This window comes from Eleutherodactylus coqui, chromosome 1 (genome assembly GCF_035609145.1).
Source record: "Eleutherodactylus coqui strain aEleCoq1 chromosome 1, aEleCoq1.hap1, whole genome shotgun sequence".
In the NCBI taxonomy this organism is placed as follows: Eukaryota; Metazoa; Chordata; class Amphibia; order Anura; family Eleutherodactylidae; genus Eleutherodactylus; species Eleutherodactylus coqui.
Window position 1 is genome coordinate 378,810,782 of NC_089837.1, and position 23,301 is coordinate 378,834,082.

General features: G+C 46.1%; 1 protein-coding gene across 1 annotated transcript in view; it reads left to right on the forward strand.

Annotated features, from left to right (window-relative positions):
- Positions 1 to 12,432: 12,432 nt before the first annotated feature.
- KSR1 (kinase suppressor of ras 1) overlaps positions 12,433 to 23,301 on the forward strand; it is a 149,161-nt gene continuing 138,292 nt past the window's right edge. Inside the window, exon 1 of the mRNA XM_066578866.1 lies at positions 12,433 to 12,985. Coding sequence (XP_066434963.1) covers positions 12,785 to 12,985 — 201 coding nt within the window. The 5' untranslated portion in view covers positions 12,433 to 12,784. The remainder of the gene's footprint in view (positions 12,986 to 23,301) is intronic.

Genomic DNA, 23,301 nt, shown 5'->3' on the forward strand with positions numbered 1-23,301 from the left:
ATGAACAGTCTATAATTTTTAGGGTAGGTTAATTTTAACAGTGAGAGATAGAATATCCCGAAAAAATGCAGAAAATCACATTGTCTAAATTATATATATTTATTTGCATTTTGCACAGAGAAATAAGTATTTGATCCCTCTGGCAGACAAGACTTAATACTTGGTGGCAAAACCCTTGTTGCCAAGCACAGCAGTCAGACATTTTTTTGTAGTTGATGATGAGGTTTGCGCACATGTCAGAAGGAATTTTGGTCCACTCCTCTTTGCTGATCATTTCTAAATCTTTTAAGATTTTGAGGCTGTCGCTTGGCAACTTTGATCTTCAGCTCCCTCCATAAGTTTTCTATGGGATTAATGTCTGGAGACTGGCTAGGCCACTCCATGACCTTAATGTGCTTATTTTTGAGCCACTCCTTTGTTGCCTTGGCTGTATGTTTTGGGTCATTGTTGTGCTGGAAGATCCAGCCACGACCCATTTTTTAATGTCCTGGTGGAGGGAAGGAGGTTGTCATTCAGGATCTTATGGTACATGGTTCCATCCCTTCTCCCATTGATGCGGTGAAGTAGTCCTGTGCCCTTAGCAGAGAAACACCCCCAAAACATAATGTTTCTACCTCCATGCTTGACAGTGGGTCATAGGCAGCATTTCTCTTCCTCCAAACATGGCGAGTTGAGTTAATGCCAAAGAGCTCAATTTTTGTCTTATCTGACCACAGCACCTTCTCCCAGTCAATCTCAGAATCATCCAAACTTCAGACGGGCCTGCACATGTGCCTTCTTGAGCAGGGGGACCTTGCGGGCACTGGAGGATTTTGATCCATTACATTGTAATGTGTTACCAATGGTTTTCTTGGTGACTGTGGTCCCAGCTGCCTTAAGATCATTAACAAGTTCCCCCAGTGTAGTTTTAGGCTGATCTCTCACCTTCCTCATGATCAAGGATACCCCACCAGGTGAGATTTTGCATGGAGCCCCAGATCGATGCCGATTGACAGTCATTTTGTATGTCTTCCATTTTCTTACTATTGCACCAACAGTTGTCTCCTTCTCACCCAGCGTCTTACTTATGGCTTTGTAGCCCATTGCAGCCTTGTGCAGGTCTATGATCTTGTCCCTGACATCCTTAGAAAACTCTTTGGTCTTGCCCATGTTGTAGAGGTTAGAGTCTGACTGATTAATTAAGTCTGTGGACAGGAGTCTTTTATACAGGTGACCATTTAAGACAGCTGTCTTTAATGCAGGTAACGAGTTGATTAGGAGCGTTTAACTGGTCTGGAAGAGCCTGAACTCTTATTGTTTGGTAGGGATCAAATCCTTATTTCTCTGTGCAAAATGCAAATAAATAAATAAATATAATTTAGACAATGTGATTTTCTGGATTTTTGGGGATATTCTATCTTTCACTGTTTAAATTAACCTACCCTAAAAATTATAGACTGTTCATGTCTTTGACAGTGGGCAAACTTACGAAATCAGCAAGGGATCAAATACTTATTTCCTGCACCGTATATGATATACATAAGAAATAATAATATAACATATTATATACCTATTAACTCACATTTAAGTTATGATTTAACTTGCTACTAAAATCATCAAGACATAATTTTTCTGTGTTTCTGTTGAGTAATTCCAAGGAATCCACAAGACGCTTTCCCACCCAAAATAAATAAGAGCTGGGGAGTGTGTGAGTGGCCGGGAAATTGGATTGGAAAGTGGGTTAATACTGATGGATGGGTGGTAAGGCCTGGTGTGCAGTTGGGATTCCTATTTAGCCCAAATTCACACCTGTGCACAGCCAAATTCATCAGACTATATATGTATGCCAATAGAGGAGGACCTGACACCTAATTGTTTGTACTGTAGATCAGGGTTCAGGATATTCTATGGCAAGAACACCTGTGGCAATGTCTGAGGCACTGGCAGTAATTACATCACCTGTGCAATACTGAGGAAATCCCAAAAACATGACCTGTTGGCGGTCCCTAAAGGACTGGAGTTGGGGAACACTGCTGTAGAGGACACTGTTGCCTGCTCCCACCAGCCGGGGGATGGGGGTTGAGGGAGAATGATGTAGCGCCACCCTAACCAGTGTATCGGAGAGTGGCTCCTGCTATACTCACAGTCAGTGCTCACATCAAAGTGCTCTACAGGAATGTACAGCGTGATGTGGACGGTACCAAGCGGGGGAAAATGAGGAAGCCATCTTATCCAAACTCACTTCACTGTGCCCTGCACTCAGCAGTGTAACGGGGAGTGGCTTCCGCTACACTAACCTGCGCGGTTGGCTCAGTTACTTATGCTTCCCAACCCGTGGCCAGCCGCTCCTGCTGTATTCAGTGCCCACATCGAAGCACTGAACAGCGCACTGCGTGCACTAGCAAGCGCAAGGGGTTCCATGAGCATAGATATGTAGGCCTCCTACACACAAGCGTATTTGCATTGTGGAGTCCGCGGCGGGTGCCTGTCTCTGCACTCCGCAGCAAATACAACCCATAGCATTCAATGGCAAAACGCCATTTTATCTCCATGAGCGGAAATTGATTGCGATTTTCGACTCACTGAGAATAAATCTCAGCATGCTGCAATTTTTGTGCGGGTTACGTGCGGCCAGCTTCCATTGAAGTCAATGGAAGTCTTCCGTCCAGTGGCACTTCCGCAGAGAGCACTGCGGAAGTATCGCGGTATACGTGTCATCCCTCAGCACCGGTGGCTACTGCGCATGCGTGATAGGTAAGCTGGGGTCACCGGCCAGGCATCGGGTCGAACTCCGCTGCGGGAATCCCGCATGCGGGGTCCGATCCGCCCGTGTGCAGGAGGCCTAATTTATATGAACTGCAGTCATTGTCCTAGGACAAGAACTCTGCTGTTATGTGGATGCATTTTCTATTAGTCACCTTCCTGGAACGGGCTAACTACTAGTGTATTATAACAGCAAAAGATCTTATTCTGTCAGCCAAAAATCTAAAACACAGAAGATATAAAGCCACTAGCTATTCACGACGGGAAACCATAGCCTGATCTGACAAGTCCAAGTTTCTCTTTCGACACACTGATGGGAGGATCAGGATTTGTGGCAAAGTCATAGAACCCACATTATAAAGTGACGCAATAATACGAGTATAACAAACACAGTGATCTGAAAGCAGAGAGACAATAATAAATGGTGATATCCCCGCACAGAGGTTTTAACCCCTTAATGTTATAGGACGTAGATTTAAGTCATGAAGGTTTGGGGTTTGCATGGAGGGGGAACGTCAGTCTACCCCACTCCATACAATGCAAGTTGTGGCTGTTTCTTACAGCTGATACCCGCCCGCAACGGCTCTGATCAACACAGCCGCTGATCGGTGCCTTTAACCCTTTAAATGCCTTCCACAATTCTAACAGCAGCATTTAAATGCCACAATTGATGTTCAGGGGTTCCCAAACAGACCCTGCGTTCAGATCGTGGGGTGCCATTCAGTTGCTATGGCAGCTGGGGGCCTTCTGAAAGCTACCTGGACTGCCATTGCAGATTGCCTATGGCGTGTGGCGTGGCTTGATAGATTGCCTGTCAGATCGTGGTATAAGGCAATACTATGGTATTGCATCATATTCCAGGAGTAAACAAACAATTGCAAGTTGATGTCCACTATGGGGGCCAAACAAAAAATTAGAAGTCAGATTTCAAAAGTTTTATTAAGTATTAAAAATAAGTAATGAGTTTTAAGAAAAACCCTTTGCCAGATTTATAATAAAAAAAGCTAAATAAAACCCCCCAAACAAATTTAGTATTGCTGCATCCATAAAATTCCAATCTATCAAAGCAACACATTATTAACCCCATACGGTGAACGTTGTCAGAAAAACAAATGCCAGAATTGCACTTTTTGGTAACCTTGTCTCCAAGAAAAAATATAATAGGAAGCAATCAAAAAGTCATATGTACTTCAAAATGGTACCAATTAGAGATGAGCGCGGATACTCGTTGAGGACAAATACTCGAGCAAGTATCGTCCTTTTCGAGTATCTGCCTGCTCGTCTGTAAAGATTCGGGTGCTGGCGCGCGGGGGGTGGTGGTTGTGCTTAACGAGTATGCTCGGTCATCTCTAGTACCAATAGAAACTAAAGGATGTCCCAGAAAAAATGAGCCCTCGCCACAAGTATATTTGATAGCAGCCAAATATAATTTTATTTTTTTTCCAAAGATGTTTTATATTTTAAAAGCAGTACAGCAAAAAAAACCAAAACATATAAATTTGGTATTGTCATAATCTGATTAATCGATTTGCTGCAGTATGTGCACCGTAGTAAGAGAACCCACCCCCAAAGATGGCAGAATTTTGTTTTTCTTCCATTCTTTTAGGCTGGGTTTACTCACACCGGAATCTCGGCAGAAATCTCGCAGTTTGGCCGATAGGAAAAACCGCAAGATTTCTGCAGGGAGAAGCACTGCTTCAAAACCCGCAGAAAAAAAGGAACATGTTGCGGCCAACGAATCCGCGCCACAGTGCCAGCTTTGCCGCGGTAGATTCGCTGTCCTATGTGGACGAGATTTCTGAGAAATCTTATCCACATGGCTGGCTAATACCAGGATTAGCAGCCGCAGGCGGATTTGTAGCTGCGAAATTCCGGACAGAATTTCCGCAGCAAATCCGCCCAGTGTGAACACAGCCTTAAAGTTTTTCATTATATGGTGCATTAAATAGTACCACTGAAATATACAACTCGTCCCACAAAAAAAAGGTTCCTTGACACCCTAATTGATGGATAAATAAGAGTCATGATTTTTCGAAAGTGAAGAGGAAAAAACGAAGAATAAAAAACAGGGACAGCGTCCTTAAAGGGGTTCTGTAATTGAAAAAATAATTCTATACTCACCTATTCCTCCTTAGGGTGCATTCAGACGACCGTATATCGGACGGGTTTTCATGCCCAGCCGATATACGTCGTCTCTCTCTCTGCAGGGGGAGGAGGCTGGAAGAGCCGGCAGCAGTGCTCTGAGCTCCCGCCCCCTCTCTGCCTCCTCTCCACCCCCCTGCACTATTTTCAATGAGGAGAGGCAGTATGGGGATGGAGCTAATTCCCGAAAATTAGCCCCGTCCCCGTTCCGCCTCCTCTCATTGCAAATAGTGCAGAGTTACAGAAAGGGGGTGAAGAGGAGGCGGGAGCTCAGAGTACTGCTCCCGGCGCTTCCAGCCTCCTCCCCCTGCAGAGAGAGATGCCGTATATCGGCTGGCCGTGAAAACGAGCCGATATACGGTCGTCTGAATGCACCCTAAGGGGTGCCTACCCACTGGCGGTTTTTTTCACTGCGAAATTCGCTGCGTTTTTTTTTTCTGCAGGGGTCAATGGGACTTGTAATGTTAAAATCGCGATTGCGCAAAATCGCAATTTTGCACGATCGCGATTTTAGCTTTACAAGTCCCATAGCCCATAGACCCCTGCAAAAAAAAAAAAAACGCTGCGAATTTCGCAGTTAAAAAAAAAACGCCAGTGGGTTGTCACCCTAAGGGTGCCTACCCACTAGCGTTTTTTTCCCTGCGAAATTCGCAGCATTTTTTTCTCTGCAGTGGTCTATGGGACTTGTAATGTTAAAATCGCGATCACGCAAAATCGCAATTTACCGCGAAATCGCGACTTTGCGCGATCGCGATTTTAACATTACAAGTCCCATAGACCCCTGCAGAGAAAAAAATGCTGCGAATTTCACAGGGAAAAAAAACGCTAGTGGGTAGGCACCCTAAGGGCTCCTTTCCACTTGCGATTACGTTTTTTGTTAACGCGATTGTCAATGGGACTTTCTATTGTAAAAAACGCAACTGCATTTTTGGTGCATTGCGTTGCGTTTTTAACATTAGAAAGTCCCATTGACAATCGCGTTAACAGAAAACGCAATCGCAAGTGGAAAGGAGCCCTTAGGCAGATAGACTCCTTACCACATCTTCTCCTCGCTGATCTTCTGTCGCCTGCAGTGTCCCCTGCTCACCTCACCTCCAGCTGGCTGATTCTTCTGCTTCCTGTGACAAAGCGTACATTAAGGCCTCATGTCCACGGGGAAAATCAGGCCCGCTCCGGATTCTCCATGGAGAATCCGTAGCGGGTCCCTCCTGTCCCGCGGACATGAGGCATAAAAATAAGAATAAACTTACCTCCTGCCCGCTCTGGATCTTCCCTTCGCCGCAGCGTCATGTTCTCTGCGTCACGGCCGGATCTTCTTTCTTCGGCCCGGCGGATGCGCAGGATGACATCGGTGACGTGCCCTGCGCATGCGCTGGCCCGAAGAAAAAAGATCCGGCCGCGACGGAGAGAAGATGGCGCCTCGGCGAAGGGAAGAACCGGAGCGGGTGAGTAAATTCCTATTTTAGGTCTCCCGCGGATCCGGACGGCTTCCATAGGCTTCAATAGAAGCCCGCGGGAGACCCGCACGAAAATGGAGCATGGTCCAGATTTTTTCATGTTCCATTTTTCTACCCGCGGGTGGTCAATGCATCCCTATGGGATGCGGATCCACAGGCGGGAGAAGAGTTAAAATCCACAGCGGATTTTAATTCTTCTTTTGCCCGTGGGCATGAGGCCTAAGGCCTCATGCCCACGGGATAAAAATCCGCAGTGTTTTTTCCACACGCAGATCCGCACCCCATAGGGATGCATTGGACACCCGCAGGTGGTTAAATATCTGCGGATGTCATTTTTCCCTTCAGGCGCGGATCCGCATGCGGGAAAAAAAACGCGACATGCTCTATTTTAATGCGGGTCTCCGGCGGGGACGGCTCCCGCAGGCTTCTATTGAAGCCTATGGAAGCCATCTGGATCTGCGGAACACCCGTACATGAATTAAAACTTACCTGTCTGGATGCTGCGGATCTTCCCTCCGTCGCGGCCGGATCTTCTTTCTTCGGCCGAACACATCCGCCGGCCCGAAGAAAGAAGATCCGGCCGCGACGGAGGGAAGATCCACAGCGTCCGGACAGGTGAGTTTAATTTTATTTTCAGCCTAATGTCCCTGGGAAAGGAGGGACCCACTGCGGGATTCTGCATGGAGAATCTGCTGCGGGCCTGATTTTCCCCGTGGACATGAAGCCTCACAGGCAGTCTTCTTCCTGCCCGGCAGGAAGGACACAACAATTTTAGGGGGATTTTCATCTCCACTTTTCGTTTTTGCTTTTTTGTGTGGCAAACTGTAGTTTTCATTGGTACCATTTTGGAGCATATATAGCTTTTTTGACCACTTTTACTGTTTTTTGAGAGGCAAAATGAACAAAGTAAGCATTTTGCCTCTGTTTTTTAGTGGGTTCTTTTTTACTGTTTTTGCTGTAAAGGATAAATAGTGTGTTAATTACGGATACGATTATACCAAATATGTGGTATTTAAAAAAATTCCATACAAATAGGGTAAAGGATGCAAAACAGGTTTTTTAAAAAAAAAAACACTATTTTTATGTTTTTTATGTACCTGTAGGGGACTTGAACCATTACAGCTACCAGTAACAGCCTGCTCCCACTGCATGGTGTGGGCTCAGCTTCTGAGCCTGTACCATCCACAGCACGTAAGTTTACATCCTGTTACGTTAAGCACCCCACAGACAGGACATAATCTTATGTCCTGTACAGAGACGTAACATGAAGTTTCAGGGCCCCAATGCAAAACCTGTAACAGGGCCCCCAACTATAATGCTTTATCCATACTACTGGGCTCCCTATATGGAGAAAAGAAGCCTTATGGGCCCCCTAAGGCTCCTGGGCCCAGGTGTAACCGCATACCCTGCATACCCTATAGTTACACCCCTGGTCCTGTAACTTTAAGGGGTTAAAGAGACTCTTTCACGATCTTTTTGCTCCCCAGGGCACCATAAATAATTTGACAGCCCACTGATTACATTGATGTGTCTGCTGCGTGGATCTGTGCAGTAGGTTTTAAAAACTGACATTTTATTACCAACAGCACATACATAGAGGACTACTTAAAATAATCCTGCATATTCATGAGCTGCAGGCTAGCTACACCCACCCCACCCATTGATTGAGTATCTATTACTGTAAAGAGAGAGAGATGCCAATTGGCTGGAGAGCAGGGTGGGTGTGGCTGGTCTTCAGCTCATAAATATGCAGAACTAGTTGTATGGCTGACTGATACTATCCAGTGTGACAGGCGCTACCTTATGGTCCTCTCAGTGAGGGCTGCAAAAATATGGTGACTGATTCCGTTCAAAGGGTTAATAGAGATACCTTTGGAAGTGTAGTTCTACACTACCTGGATTTGGCAGAAAGAGGAAGCTATCACTGGCTGCCATCAAATTCCTGAGAACGCGGGTGCTCAGAAAGACTTACACATAAGGGTGACTACCCACTACAGTTTTTTTTCACTGCCAAATTCTCAGCGTTTTTTTTTTCTGCAGGGTTCTATGGGATTCGTAATGTTAAAATCACGATTGCGTAAAATTGCAATTTACCGCAAAAAAAAAATCGCGATTTTAACATTACAAATCCCATAGACCCCTGCAGAAAAAAAACGCTGCAAATTTCGCAGTGACAAAAAAACTGTAGTGGGTAGTCACCCTAATAGAGTAAAAAGCGGTGCACAGAGCATGATCCACATCCACAGATAAAACGCTTGAAGACAGGATGGGTGAACCTGACTAATTTCAAGGCACCAAGTCTCTACTGGGGGTAATACTGGGGAGTACCCAAGTGTAGGGAAGTGGAACAGGCATCTGCTGTGTGCCTGTATTATGAAGGGCAGGGGCCCAAGGGCACATAAAAGAGCTGGTCCACTGCGCTACACTTGTGTCCCCCATAAGGTGACCAGACGTCCCGATTTGGGACCCTGTGTACCGCTTTCCGTCGGGACACCCATTGGTCCTGCTTTCGGAACCTTGGGTCACCATTGAAGTGATTACTGGTCAGGGTGTGGCAGCTTCCCAGCCGGTAATCATTCTGGTGCGCTGTGGCCGGTTGCACACACTGACGGCAGTGTGTGCATCCGGTATCTTCATCCCCTCCTTCCCTTATCTCTCCTCTTTGGTTCTGCAAGAGATGAGGAGAAGTAAGGAGGCGCTGCTGCGAGCGCACATACTTCCGCTGGCAGCAGCGCTGTGAAGAGGAGCGGAGCACTCTGAAGACCAAGGAGAGGGTGGGTATTTGTGTTTCAGGAGGAACTCTATTACTACTGGAGCTACTATGGGGGTCACTGTTACTATTGGGAACGATATAGGGGACACTATTAGTAATAGTATCACCTATATCTGCCCCAGTAGTAATAGTATTATTGAGGTCACTGCGGGAGTCATTATTGCTACTGAGGGCCACTGTGGGGGTCATTATTGCTACTGAGGGCCACTGTGAGGGTCATTATTGCTACTGAGGGCCACTGTGGGGGTCATTATTGCTACTGAGGGCCACTGTGGGGGTCACTAATACTACTAAGGGCCACTGTGTGGGACACTATTGGTACCGAGGGCCACTGTGGGGCTCACTATTACTACATAGGGCCACTGTGGGGGTCACTATTGCTACTGAGGCCATTGTGGGGGTCACTATTGCTACTGAGGCCACTGCGGTGGTCACTATTACTATTGGGGTTAATATCAGGGACACTATTACTACTGGGGCTGATATAGGGGTCACTATTACGGCCAATATAGGGGACACTATTACTACTGAGGCCACTGTGGATGTGGCAGCATACCTCAAGCTGACTTAGGGTATGTTTACACGTGGTGAAAATTTCTAATGCAAATTGCGCAGCATTTCTACCTATAAAAACAGTAAATATCCAGATTTACACTGGAAATCAGCCGCGTTTTTCAGCAGCTGATTTCATACTATGCGGCGCATACCCTCACCTCCTCTGACGGCTGTCAGTGCTCCCCGGCTTCAGGTTCCCAGTAGCCTATAGTGGCTTCACCTGACCAGCATCAACTAAACAGTAGTGCAACACCTGACCAGGCTGCTGAGATCAGTTAGCTGGGGAGCACTGACAGCGGGAAGGCTTCGGAGGAGGTGAGGGTGAGCGCCGCATGGTAGTAAGGGGCAGCGCTGCATAGTATGAAATCTGCTGTGGATACGCGGATGATTTCCAGTCAAAATCTGCAGCAATGGTATGCTTTGGTTGCAGAAATGCAAAATTTGCTCCCTGACTTTTTTGAAATGGCCCTGTATATTTTTTAACGACGGAGGTAAAAATCATACCTTATGATAAGCCCCGCCCCTGACCACGCCCCTATGTCTTCCTTTGACCCTGGGGAAATCCGGTCACCTTAGTTCCCCACGCATTTACTGAAGGAAGAGGTCTGCTGCCTCACAACGCGTCCCTTTAATTGTGCTGCTTACAAAAAGTCAGGTTCCCCCATCCTGTCTTTGAGTATTTTATCTGTGGATGTTTGTGCTGTGCACCAGTGTTTACTCTATTCCATTCCACTGACATCACACCTAGTATCTTCTGTTTACCGTAAGGGCAGGCTCACACAAGCGTAATTTAATTGCGTATTACGTGCATGATGTATTATACACTGTGAATGGATCCAATGAAAGTACATTGATTTTCACTGATCCATTCACACTTGCGTACATACATTGCATATAATACCCTTGTAAAAAAAAAGAACAGAGCATGCTCTATTTTACCGTATATTATGCACAACAGAGCCATATTGTTCTCTATAGGCACATTGCGTATGTGCAGTTTTTATACGCACCGTCGCTATAAGCGGAAGATTAAAAAAAGCAAGAACAAAAAAAACAAAAAACTGGTAGACTGCTCTTGACAGCGTGCGTGAGATAAGCTGTCATACACAGCCCCAAATCACTGCCATACGCAGCAAAACGCCGGCTTATACAGTGATAAAACGCTGCATTATACACGCAGTGTTTTAGGCATTCACTAGTCCTTAGTCCTGCTGGCAGCAGCTTCTATAACTTGCCACTTCCTATTCACTGGGGATACTGAGATCCTGAAAACTTATAGGAGTGCTCCACTATTCTCTTCAAAAACTTTCGACTGGAAAAGACCTGCAGTAAGATTTGGTGGCTGCAGACACTGATGTTTCCATTTGCACAGTATGGCGGATGCTAAACACTGAAGGTCTTAATGTCAAAACTCCAAGACATACACCTCTACTGACCTAAAAGCGCTAGGAAAGTTGTCTCCAAATAGGTCACAGAACTTCTGAGAATCTGTTATGTGGAGCGATGAAACAAAACTGGAACTTTCAGGTCTATGAAAAGCAGCATGTCTGGAGGAGGAAGAAGGAAGCATAAGATGAAAAGAACACCCTGCCTACACTGAAGCATGGTGATGGCTCAGTGAAGCTCTAGGGCTACATTGAAGCGTGGTGATGGCTCGGTGAAGCTCTAGGGCTACATTGAAGCATGGTGATGGCTCGGTGAAGCTCTAGGGCTACATTGAAGCATGGTGATGGCTCGGTGAAGCTCTAGGGCTGCTTTGCTTCCTCTGGCACTTGAAACCTGTAACTCGTGGGGGCAAGATGGATTTTAATTAAGTATCAGGAAATTCTAGGAAAAAACACCATGCCCATTGTAAGAAAGCTGAAGTTTGGGAGTCACTGGACCTTCCAATGATCCCAAGCATACCTCTAAGTCCACCAAGGCTTGGTTACAGAAGAAGCCCTGAAAGATTCTGGAGTGGCCATCAGAGTGGCCTGACTTAAGCCCCGTAGAGAATCTTTGGTAGGACTTGAAGAAGATGGTTTCAGAACACAAACCCAAGAATATTAGTGAACTGGAGGCCACTACGCATGAGGAACGCTGTCAGAAGCTGCTGCCTGGCTATGCATCATGGTCGCATCAGGTCAGAACAGCAAAAAGGGCTCTACTGAGTACTAAAGATACTTGTCATGAAGGGGTTGAATAATACTAGAACTGCAGTAGTCATTAAAACTGGCATTTTGTCTTGAATTTAGAGAAACCATCTGTGTTAGTTGTGTTGAACATTTTTAATTGCTCTTTTTTGTAAACAGTTGAAAGTTTGTAAATGTGGCAAATAAACTGTAGATGTCCTGTATATTTCAGCAGTGTCAAATATTGGATCATATGATAAACACTACAATAAAAAAGTGCTGTTAGAGGCAAGCAGCACACCCCCCATATAAATCAGCTTTTCTTCAGGGGTTAAAGTGAACCAAGGTTTTCTTAACTTGCCAACTTCTATAATAATAAACTTTCCAGCCTATTTTGCGTGGACTGTCCCTGGCAGACACAACGGCCTGTGAGTGTTTTGCTGGTGGCTATCAGCCGCGCTGGGCCCGTGGATGACAGCCCCGCTCCATCGCCAGCAGCGGCTACTAAAGTGAAAGTAAGAGGACGCCGGCGAGAAGTGGCAGCAGCAGCATCATCCCCTGTACAAGTGTGCGATCTCCTGCTGGAGACTACAAGCCCCACAATCCCTTGCTTGTGACCCGAGCTCCGGCTGACATTAACCAGCCGAGAGAGGGGGAAGCGGTCGGCGAGTGCTGTGTGCGCTGCTGTCAGGATCCTCCTCCTCCCCCTTATTATTATTTTCTATGTAATCACAATCACTCGCTGGTCGTGACCCCCTCCTTCCCGGTCCGGGCATTTTATTCCATCGCCAGGCCGGGGGAGTGACGAGGATCGGATGGACTTTTTCTAATCCCCACCCTGCATTGATGCCCGGCGCTCTGGCACCTTTCTCCCGGCACATCGCCACTTTGTCTCTATGGCCGGCCCTGCACACACGATCCGTACGATCTGATCGCACCTTTTGCACTGTGCCCGGCGAGGAGATCGCTGTCATTGTATAATCCATCCTCCCGATGCCCAGAAGATGGAGAGTCGGAAGCTGCTAGACAAGAAGCCGGGAGGCGGTGGGCTGGGGAGCGGGGAGAGCGGGCTGGCCCTGTCCGCCCGGGAGCACTGCGAGCTCATCCAGAACATGATCGACATCTCCATGTCCAACCTGCGGGGGCTCCGCACACAGTGCGCCGCCTCGAACGACCTCACGCAGCAGGAGATCCGGACCCTGGAGGTGGGTGAGCAAACTGGGGCAACTTCACTGCTAGCAGCAGGCAGCGGCACCAGGATGGCATTAACTAGTTAGTGGAGTGCATTTAACCCTGTGCGGCGCAGAAGGAGTTAAAGCTGGTTTCCGTATTGATGTATCTGCAGACCATCGCACCCACTCAGCTATTTCCTCCTGTAGCCGGGCTGGAAGGCCTGAGCCCTGCTGGTGACAGGTGTGACAGCCTCTCCATCACTTGCCATGGCCATTTCTAGCTTCCTCTGCTTCCTCCGTGGAGATAGGTTAGGGCTCCTGCCCACTGACGGATATTTGCTGCGGAATCCACGGCGGGCGGCTGCACCATGGATCCGCAGCAAATAGCACCCTTAGCATGCTATGGGGAATCGATTCTTCCTGCACACTAGCGGAAACTAATTGCGGTTTCCGCAAGCGGAGGAAACAATCGCAGCATGCTCCATTTTTGTGCAGATTCTGCACTAACTGCTTCTATTGAAGTCAATGCAAGCCGTCCGATTCACGGCCCTTCCGCAATGAAATTGCGAAAAGGTCGCGGACTCCTAGCGATGACATGGGAAAAGCAGGACTTTGAAAAAAAAATCTGTACTGCTCATGTCCGACGGCTCGCCTTACGGACCATCTGCAGTACAGAAGAAAAAGAAAGTGATCAGGTATGCGTGGGCGCCACTGCGGGCAGAGCCGGATTCCGCATGCAAAATATGGCTCTGCTGTGTTCAGTCGGCCTTACACTTTGTAGCTACCCCCAGCACCTATTATCTAGCTCCTAGCATGGGAGCTCAGGGGGCAGGTGTGGTACAGGGTGAGCGCGGTGCCCACCGTCAGGTGGGATATGGTAGAAGTCTCTTTGTAAGGGTTCATGTCCACGACCGGGTTTTCACCGCATATTATACTTCCATTGATCCATGCACACCAGCGTGTAGATATGTACGAGAAATAGATCGCGGCATGCTCTATTGCTCAACGTACCGCGCAGCGTGAGCCCTATACATTGGTATAGGCTGCGTATGATACGCTGTCCATACGCAATACATTGAGTTTGGGCGGCAACGCTGCTATGAAACAGAGCGCGAATTTTAAAAAAGTCACACTACTCATGTCCATGTGATACACAGTGTACATGCAGATATACCCTGGTGTTTCTGCTGGCAGAGAGGTGATGTTTTTACGAATATCGGTAAAACGTTGCAGGGAGGTGCGCAGCGTTACGTTCGTGGCTGTGAGCCCATGGGGAGCGTTCGCACAGCTCGCTGTGTGATTATATCAGGGGTTCCGTTACAGATAGAGAAAACAGCCCTGTGACGGAACCTCGGACGGAGACAAACGGAACCATTCGCTCGCATTGTGAAATGGACACCACTTTGATGCCGTTTTATAGGGTTTCTGTTCATTTGTTTCCGTCTCATTTGTAGTACAGAATACTATAGTTGACCACGTAATTCTGTAACGCCAAATATAACGGAAACCTCATAAAATGCACACCAGAGCGGTTTCCATTTCACTAATGCCAGCGAATTTGGTTCATTTCTGTTTGGGGGTTCCGTCATAATGTTGTTGTGACAGAACCCCCCAACATAATCACACAGCGAACATCCCCTAACCGACGGCCTCCATGTTTCATGCGGTCGTTGGAGTAGAGGTAAAATACAGTAGACCTCGTTTATCTAAAGTATCTAGCCGTAAAATTGTCTGTTGCCCGTAGCAACCAATCACGGGCCGGCTTCTCTTGTACGGCTGAGGTAAAATGAAAGCTGAGCTCAGATTGGTTGCTGTGGGCAACAAAGACAGTTTTTGTATTAGACGGGTGTGATGAACGAGGCCCGACATTTTCTGTAGTCATGTTCAAGGCACAGGAATATAGAGAAGGTCATGATTAGTGGAATATGACTACTGCTCTATAAGGCTGGCCATACATATTTAGGGGGAATCTACACAAATTCAGTGACTCCCATACTAATCTCATGTTGCACCGTATATATTACATGAGCAGCAGATATCACCAAAAGTGGCTTACTCTATGAGCTAATAGTGTTCATGGTCACCTTATAGGCTAGTTCTACTTTCAAACCCAGTGCAGATATAACACTAGGAGGGCTTCTTCAGACGACCGTGATTTTGTCCCTTTTTGCACGTAATATGTAGAGCCTATCTTCCTGCTTTTTTTTCTCAAAAACTTGCACGCAATAGCACAGAGTTTGAACAGTCAAAAAATAACAAAAACACTGGTTCATGCTCTAATACGCTCCGTAGCGGCGAGCATATTAGCACATGTGCCCATCTGTTTAAGCCCTCACAGCTTGCCCCTCGTCCTGTGAATTTACCTCCAGACCCTGCCTTCTGCCCCGCTGTTTCCGTCCCGTATCTCTATATTTCTAGGCCCAGTGGGTGGTCACCAGTGTTGCACTATTTCCTGGGTGCCGGGCAGTTGTCACATTATTGCCATGTACCCTGTTTCCCTGAAAATAAGACAAGGTTTTATATAAATTTTTGCTCAAAAAGCTTTCACTTTTTTACATGTAGAGCTGCCTCGACACTATTTAAATTGACTTTTTTTATTACCTGTAACTAGGGCTTGTTTTTGGAGTTGGGCATGTATTTCAAGCATTCTCAAACATTCTGAAAAATCATGCTAGGGGTTATTTTTGGGGTATGGCTTATTTTCAGGGAAACAGGGTAATACAGGTGACAATTGTAGTATCTCCAGTGATGAATCCCAAGCGGCTCACAACAGCCCTCCTTCATTGTCATGGCCAGCCAGTCTTCAATGGCGTAATTCCGGTCTCTTCACATTGAGGATAGATAGAGCTCCAGAAGTCTGGCCAACAGCTTCAAGTTAGACTTTAAAGGGGTTCTCCAGGGAGAAAAAATGCCACACTGCTTACTATGTTGGAATAGCATAAAATTCATACTCTCCTTACTGGATCCCCTCAGATCCCACTCCGCCAGTGCTCAACTGCTCTCTACTTCCTGCTGCAGCAGTAGCAGCAGGGATGTATGACCACTGCAGCTAGTCAACCGCACTCTTTAGCCTTAATTAGCTGCAGTGGTTACATGCCCCATTGTTGGGCCGTCATCACTGGTGCTCTTGGAAATAGAGGGCAGGGGAGAATTGGGCATCTGCAGAGCACCCAGGGATCAGGTGAGGTAAGTATGGCTCCTTTATGTTATTCCTCCACAGTGAGCAGCCTTGTAGAACATTTTTCCCTCGATGGCCCCTGTAAGTTGCTGCTTAGCATTGTTTTTAGGCTATTTCTTATTATACTGACCAGGCCTACACACAAGTATGATATTATAGGTATTAGGCCTCTGTGTATTATTGACTTTAAAGGGAACCTGTCATCAACTATAAGCACCATAGACTAAGTCATGGTGCTTACAGTTATGGGGATGTAGAGACCGGGGAGCCTCTTTTCATAGTCAATCAGCTTCCCGTTTCTGCGGTGTCCCGCGGTGACCTCAGCACGCGCAGCAAGCTTGACTCTTTTTCGAAGGCTGTGCCTGCGTACTCCCATAGAGATGAATGGGCATACACGTACATAGCCTCCTGAAAAGAGTCAAGCTGGCTGTGCGCACACTGACTTTGCCAGGGGACACTGCAGGAACGGGGAGCTGATGGACTATGAAAGCAGGCTCCCCGGACTCCACATCCCCTAAACTGTAAGCACCTTAAGTTAGTTGATGGTGCTTACAGTTGGTGATAGGTTCCCTTTAAGGCAGAACCTATAAAATCCTAATTCTTAGGGCTTATTCACATGAGCGATGTTCTCGCGTGGGTTTTGTGCGACGCAGTGCACACAAAACTCGTACAAATATGAAATCAGTTTTTTAATTAGATTCATGCACACATGCGTTTCGTTCCTCGCAGCATCGAGGACCTCAAAAGACATTGCATGGCACTCACATGCTGTGTGATGTGCATGCAAGTGCAATGTGATATTTCCCATTGAAGTCAATGGAAAACACTTGTGATCCTATCATGCGCGTGAGGATCGCTATTTCACAAAAGCGATTAATAATCAAAAACGCTTCACATCGATGTGAAAATCACATGTTGCGAAGAGAGATAGCAGGCTGGGTTTCTTGGCCTGATATCGCTCTCGCCCGGATCGCTACCTGTGAGAGGGTGCTTTAAGTTCAACACCAACTTTGCTCCTTCAATACCCCTGAGCCTGGTCCACTTGCAGACATGTTAAATTAGACATAAAAGCAGAATGTTTTTGACTACTATATTGTACATTTTGTTTCCCCCCATTATGCCTTGTCTTGATTTGATGTGCTTTAGATCACAGGCCATGCTTTATGCTAGACTAGACCGCTGTTGGCGGTTGGCTGGTACGTTAAATTACAGAGTAGTGAAAACACTTTATTGGTTTTGAAAAGGAATGCTTCAAGTTTGTTTTGTCCAGCGCTATTACTTTAGGCTAGGACTACGTGGCGACCTTGGCCACGACATTGATGGCAATGTAGCCCTGCAATCTCCTGATCTAATAGAAGTCAATCTGGAATGCAGTGCGAATCGCAAGTAGCTGCTACTGAGATCTTCAGGGTCGCTGCTACTCCTGGGAGTCGCACCGAAAAGCAGATTGACTTCTATTAAATTAGGAGATCACAGGGCTACACTGCGATCTTTAGTCGTGTGACTCATGTTGCGGCCTAAGTCGCCATATACAGTAAGAATTCTTTGTCCTGTTTTAAAAGGTTTTTATTGGTAACATTATTATTGAGCCAGATCTTAAAACAATGACGTGATAAGTAATAACAGAAGTGTATTATACATACAGGGGGTGGACAAAAATATGGAAACACCATAGGAAATGCATGGGATTTTAATCATTAGTACTGAGCTGCCCTTTTGACCCCTGCTTGGCTGAGAGCTTTCCCTCCAACTTTGTGTTTACTTCACCTCTTGCCCTGCTCTGGGTGGTTTTGCGAGCCAGCTGGTAACAGCAGCTAAGTGGCTTAAACCCCTGACCAATGAAACCTTGTTGCTCGGTAGATGTTCACTTCTGCCCTGCATCATCATATTACCTCCACTTAAAAAAATCGGTCTCTACATGTCTTATTGAAATATGATTTATAATCCCATGTCATTTAAGGCATGTGTTTTAGACGGTGTTTCCATATTTTGTCCACCCCATTCATATTCGTCATCTCACAATATCGCATTAAATTGCTCAAGTTTTAATATAAACCCATAAGAGTAAAACTGAATGTACATGGGCGGATTTGAATTGCAGAATCCGGAGCAGGCGACCGCCTACGGATTCTGCAGAAAATATCTGGATTCCGCTGCTGCCAGAGATGGAAGTCGTCCGTGTGGACACTGCAGGAAAACGGAGCATGCTGCAATTTTCTATCTGCGAGCGGAAACTGCAGTTGGTTTCTGCTTTTGTGCATGATGAATTATTTTTGCATCGCATGCTATGGGTGGTATTTGCTGTGGAATCTGGAGGCGGTCCCACGATCCGGGTTCTGCAATTCAAATCCGCCCGTGTGCATTCACCCTAACAATCCCTGATTTCCAAGACACCCCTCCAGTGGGGCAAGCTCAAATAATATAGAAGTAAAATGAGCAAAAAATAACTTATGCACTAAAAGGGAAATCTAGGTATCTGCAAAGCCAAGGGAAAGGAAAGGAGAGTGATGTCATGACCGATCTGTTCATGCTTGGATTGCCCTTTATAGAATACTGTTTAGCATCCAACCACCAAAGAAGGGTGAGTTGCGAAAGCCACTTTTTATATATTTATTAACTAGCCTGCTTTTCGTATATATGGTATATTGCACAAAATTGTAATCCATTTGCCAGATCCTATCTTAGGTAGACCCCTACTGTCATGGGAAAGTCAAGAAGTCTCCATATATATATTACATGGTGGGTTCGGCTGACCTTTATCTGATGTGTATGGCAAACCTACCAGGCATTCCCGTGCAGTGTTTAACAGCTTAATGATCAAGCCAAGGACTATATAGAACATGTTTCATTACTGAATGGTTTTAGTGCCCATAAAAGTTTGATATTGCACTAGTAGACATCCTTGTCACTACTAATGACCACCTGTCTGTCCGTGTGTGCGTGCGTGCATGAGTTACATGCTCCACCGCTGATCACATGACTGTGACATCATCAAAGATCCTTCATCCCAGGTGAGTTATGTGCTCCGCTCCCGATCACATGACGGTGGCATCACTAAAGGTCCTGTAAGCACACGGCTGCTGTCCGGCTAGGTGTTTGTTAGTATTCTATTGCAACTCAGGCTGCGGGGGTTTGTAGGGGATGGAATACTAACGAACACCTACAGCAGCCGTGTGCTTACAGGACCTGTGATGATGTCACTGTCATGTTATCAGTCACCTGTGTGGGAGTAGTCTAGGGTCACATGACCAGGGGGTGATCAGTGTGTGCAGGACTCTGCTCTGCTTTTGATCCCTGCTGTATGAAGAATGTATGTAGCAGAGCTTTATGTGATGTATATGTAGCAGTGCTGTGTGTGTGACGTGCATGTAGCAGAGCTGTGTGTGTGACTTGCATGTAGCAGAGCTGTGTGGCGCATTGCATCACCAGAAACACTGGTACTATATAATTTCCTAATAATTACTAGTCATTGCATAACAGCAATACAGCATTCATACTATAGTTCTATGCCTCCGATGTACCATTACATGTATATACAGTAGATGTATTCTCCCGTAGAAGCAGTACGAGTTAATTTTCCAAGTGCCCTTGGATGGAGCTAATTCACTTTTGTAAGCTACCTATAATGCTGGTTTCGTGGTCATTTGATGTCCCCAATTAGTTTACATACTGTTATAAGCTGAAGAAATTGTCATCTGGCTCAATGCGTAGTAAATACAGATCTGCAACCTGTTGTATCTTTGCTATCAGGTGTCCTTGTGAAATTCTGGTAAGGCGCAGTTCACTTTCCCCATAGGCTAATCAAGGTGTCTGGGCAGGAAGAAGTTTCCCTGGGTCTTGGTGTTGCTTCACTCACAGTCTATGTGTAAGGCAGTTGGACAGGTTTCACATGTTTTTATGATATACTCACTAAAACTACGGGGATTGCAGTTATGAAAAGGAAATAGCTAATTAGAGGGACTGTTTAGTTTGTGGTTTGGGTGGAATTTAAAGCTAGCCCAGCCAAGCCGCACATTTAACCTTATAAAAGCTTTTTTAACATGTCTTCCTTCTAGCGTAGTCTGCGTCATTGTCTTTAGACAATATGAGCTATTGTTACATTTAGTGGAACAGAAGCCTATATTCCTGGATTGCACCTAGTGCCGTGCCCGGCAGCATGACTTTCCATTTTGGCATAGTCAACATACATATGTTTCTTTTCCTGCAGGCTAAACCCATCAAAATGTACCCAACATTAGGAAATCATCAAGTGTATAATCTGTGTTTTCCACTCCCTTTCTTGTTTAATGTATTGAAGATAAATAGTTTGTAACATATTATTACATGTACAGTGTATTAATATAATTATTATGACAAGATCATTAAACGTTGTTACGTACACTCAATGGACACTTCATTAGAAACACGTCTGTGTTGGGGATTCCACTTTGCTGTTCTGCTTGGGGAATCCCTGTGGCTGAACGGTTGAGTCTCTAGATGGAACCGAACACCCCCGGGTGGAACCTATGACTATATTGGGGTCCACCTGCTTTCCACCCAGCTGGCAGTGCTTTTTCTTCGTATATTCTGAGCTGTATCTGTGATGGAACCTCCAGCCATAGGTTCCAACGTAGATGTGAAACCGGCCTAATAGTGTGCTGGACCTCCTTTAGCTTTTAGAACCACAACCATTCATCATGGCATAGATTCCACTGGGGGATGAAACTGTTTTGCAGGAATATTGCAGCATGCAGACAGGATAGCTTATCATAGTTAGGCCGCCTGCAGACGAGCGGAAATCCCGCCGCGGGATTTCCCGCGGGATTTCCGCCGCTGAAAGTCTGCATAGGAGTGCATTACAATACGTACTCCTATGCAGACGGCCGCGGTTTGGCCGCGCGAAATCTCGCGCGGCAAACAAACCGCGGCATGTTCTAATTTCCTGCGGGGCACGCACTCACCTGGCCGCCGGCTCCGGTCTGCGCATGCGCCGGCTGCGCGGCAGCCGGCACATCAAAGAGCCGGGGCCGCCAGGCGCGGGTGAGTACGCGCTCGTCCCTGCAGGCTCTGGGGTCGGATCGCGCGGCGAGATTTCTCGCTGCCGGATCCGACCCGCTCGTCTGCAGGCGGCCTTAGCCCACATTAAATGGACATGCTCTGAACTGCTGACAGGAAGGATTCATGCGGCTTGTACCAAATTTTGACCCTTCGATCAGCATGGTGCAACAGAGATCTGGGTTCATCCGACCAGACATCGTTTTTTGCACTGTTTTGCCAACTGGTTTTGCCTATCTGTTTCTCTTAGACAGTAATGGCACTCCACTGGTCATCTGCTGTTATAGCCTATCCATCATGAGCAATGACTAGTTGTGCGTTGGGACAAGTAAGTTGGAGCACTGGTATTGTATTCGGCTGCAGTGTACTTACCTGTGCATCCCTGTTTGTTAGAACAATTCTTGGCATCCTTTCTGACCCCTTTTGTCTATAAGTTGTTTACGTCCTCAGGATCCCTTTTCGCTGGATGTTTTCCTTGATCACACCATTCTCTGCATGCTCTCAACACTGTTGCGTGAGAAAACCCCACATGATTGGCAGTTGGCGATCTTTGAAATATTGGCTCGTCCTGCACAAAGGAACTGGCTTTGTGCGATTGTGTGTGTGTGTGTATATATATATATATATATATTATAGTACTACATTGTATTTATAGTGTAAATGTAAAATACTGATAAACTTTGATCATAAAATGTAGAGTCAAAGTTCTTTTCTGATCTTTGCAACTTTTGTTAAAAGCATACATTTGAGAAGTCAAGGACTATGGTTCGGTTCAGAGTTCTGTCTTGTTTTCAGGAGTTTAGCTGGAGGCCCAGGAATTAGTCAGACAGGTGTATGAATACACCCTGTGCATGGTTAGTTTCCCCCCTGACGGCAGATGTTCGAGAAATAAAGCTTGTTGGATCACTTGTTGCCACAAGAGATTGTCCACTGTCAGAAGACTATGGCAGTGGCTTATTCCCCTCTGCCCATTGAAAATGCGCTAAGTATGCATGTATATTTGGATTGGGCAGGAGTAACCATCAATAGCTAAAGTGTATGGCGACCTCTGTCAGTATATCTACAGATTTGCTATAGAGTACTTAGATCTTTAGCCTCATGTAGAGCACCAGAGGATGCTGGACCTTCGGATGTCTTTATTGCAATGTCACCAAAAAATGTTAACTTGGTCCCTAGGATAGGCTAACTGATTTCTAAAGTCCATTGTAATTTGCCCTGGCCTTCTTTATATACCGGCATAATGGAGGGTTTGCTGTTCAGGTTCAGTTCCTAGTAGAGCCAACAAACCTATACCAGTTCAGATTTGCTCAGAATCAGTATAAGTTTGTGCAGTCTTGTTCCATGATCCAGTCATCACTTAACAGCTAATATTAAGCTTCTGCAATCTGGCCATCTTTTTGTGATGCCAGATGTCCCTGTTGATGTGCCTACAGTATATCTACTGTGCTTTTGAGCGGTTTTTATTTGGTTTTAGTTTTTTTCTTACAAACCTATATGTTTGCTCAAATCAGTCATGTACGTAACATGAAGTTCCAAGGCCTAAATACAAAATGTGTAATAGGGCCCCCACCTATACTAGTAACACTGTTGTCATATGTGGGAAAAGGGCTTCTGAGTTACCCGTGGGCACCAGGACCCAGATGCAATGTTACCTCTGCACTGTTAATAGCAGCACCTCTGTTTATAACATTAAAGGCATATTTTGGGCATTTACTATTGATGACCTATCTTCGGGACAGGTCAACAAGAGTTGATCGGCGGGGGTCTGCCGCTCGTGATCCCCAACAATCAGCTGATTCTTTGGTCTGTTGTCAGTGCAGTGAAGTTAGATGTCCACATCGGCAGTCAGGGCTGGAAGTGTAAGAGACTGTTTCACTGCCATTGAAATCAATGGGAGCAACACCTTCTATTACATTTCTGGCTCTGACCACCATAGGGAGCTGGAAGTGTAATGGAAGGCATCCCTCCTATTGATTTCAATGGGAACTGTCTTTCTATTTCACTTACAAGCATGACCACCAATGCAGATGTCTGACCCTGTTGCACTGGCTGCCGATCAGCTGATCAACGGGGATCCCCACGATCAGCTATTGATGACCTATCCTGAAGCCAGGTCATCAATAGTGAATACCTCAAA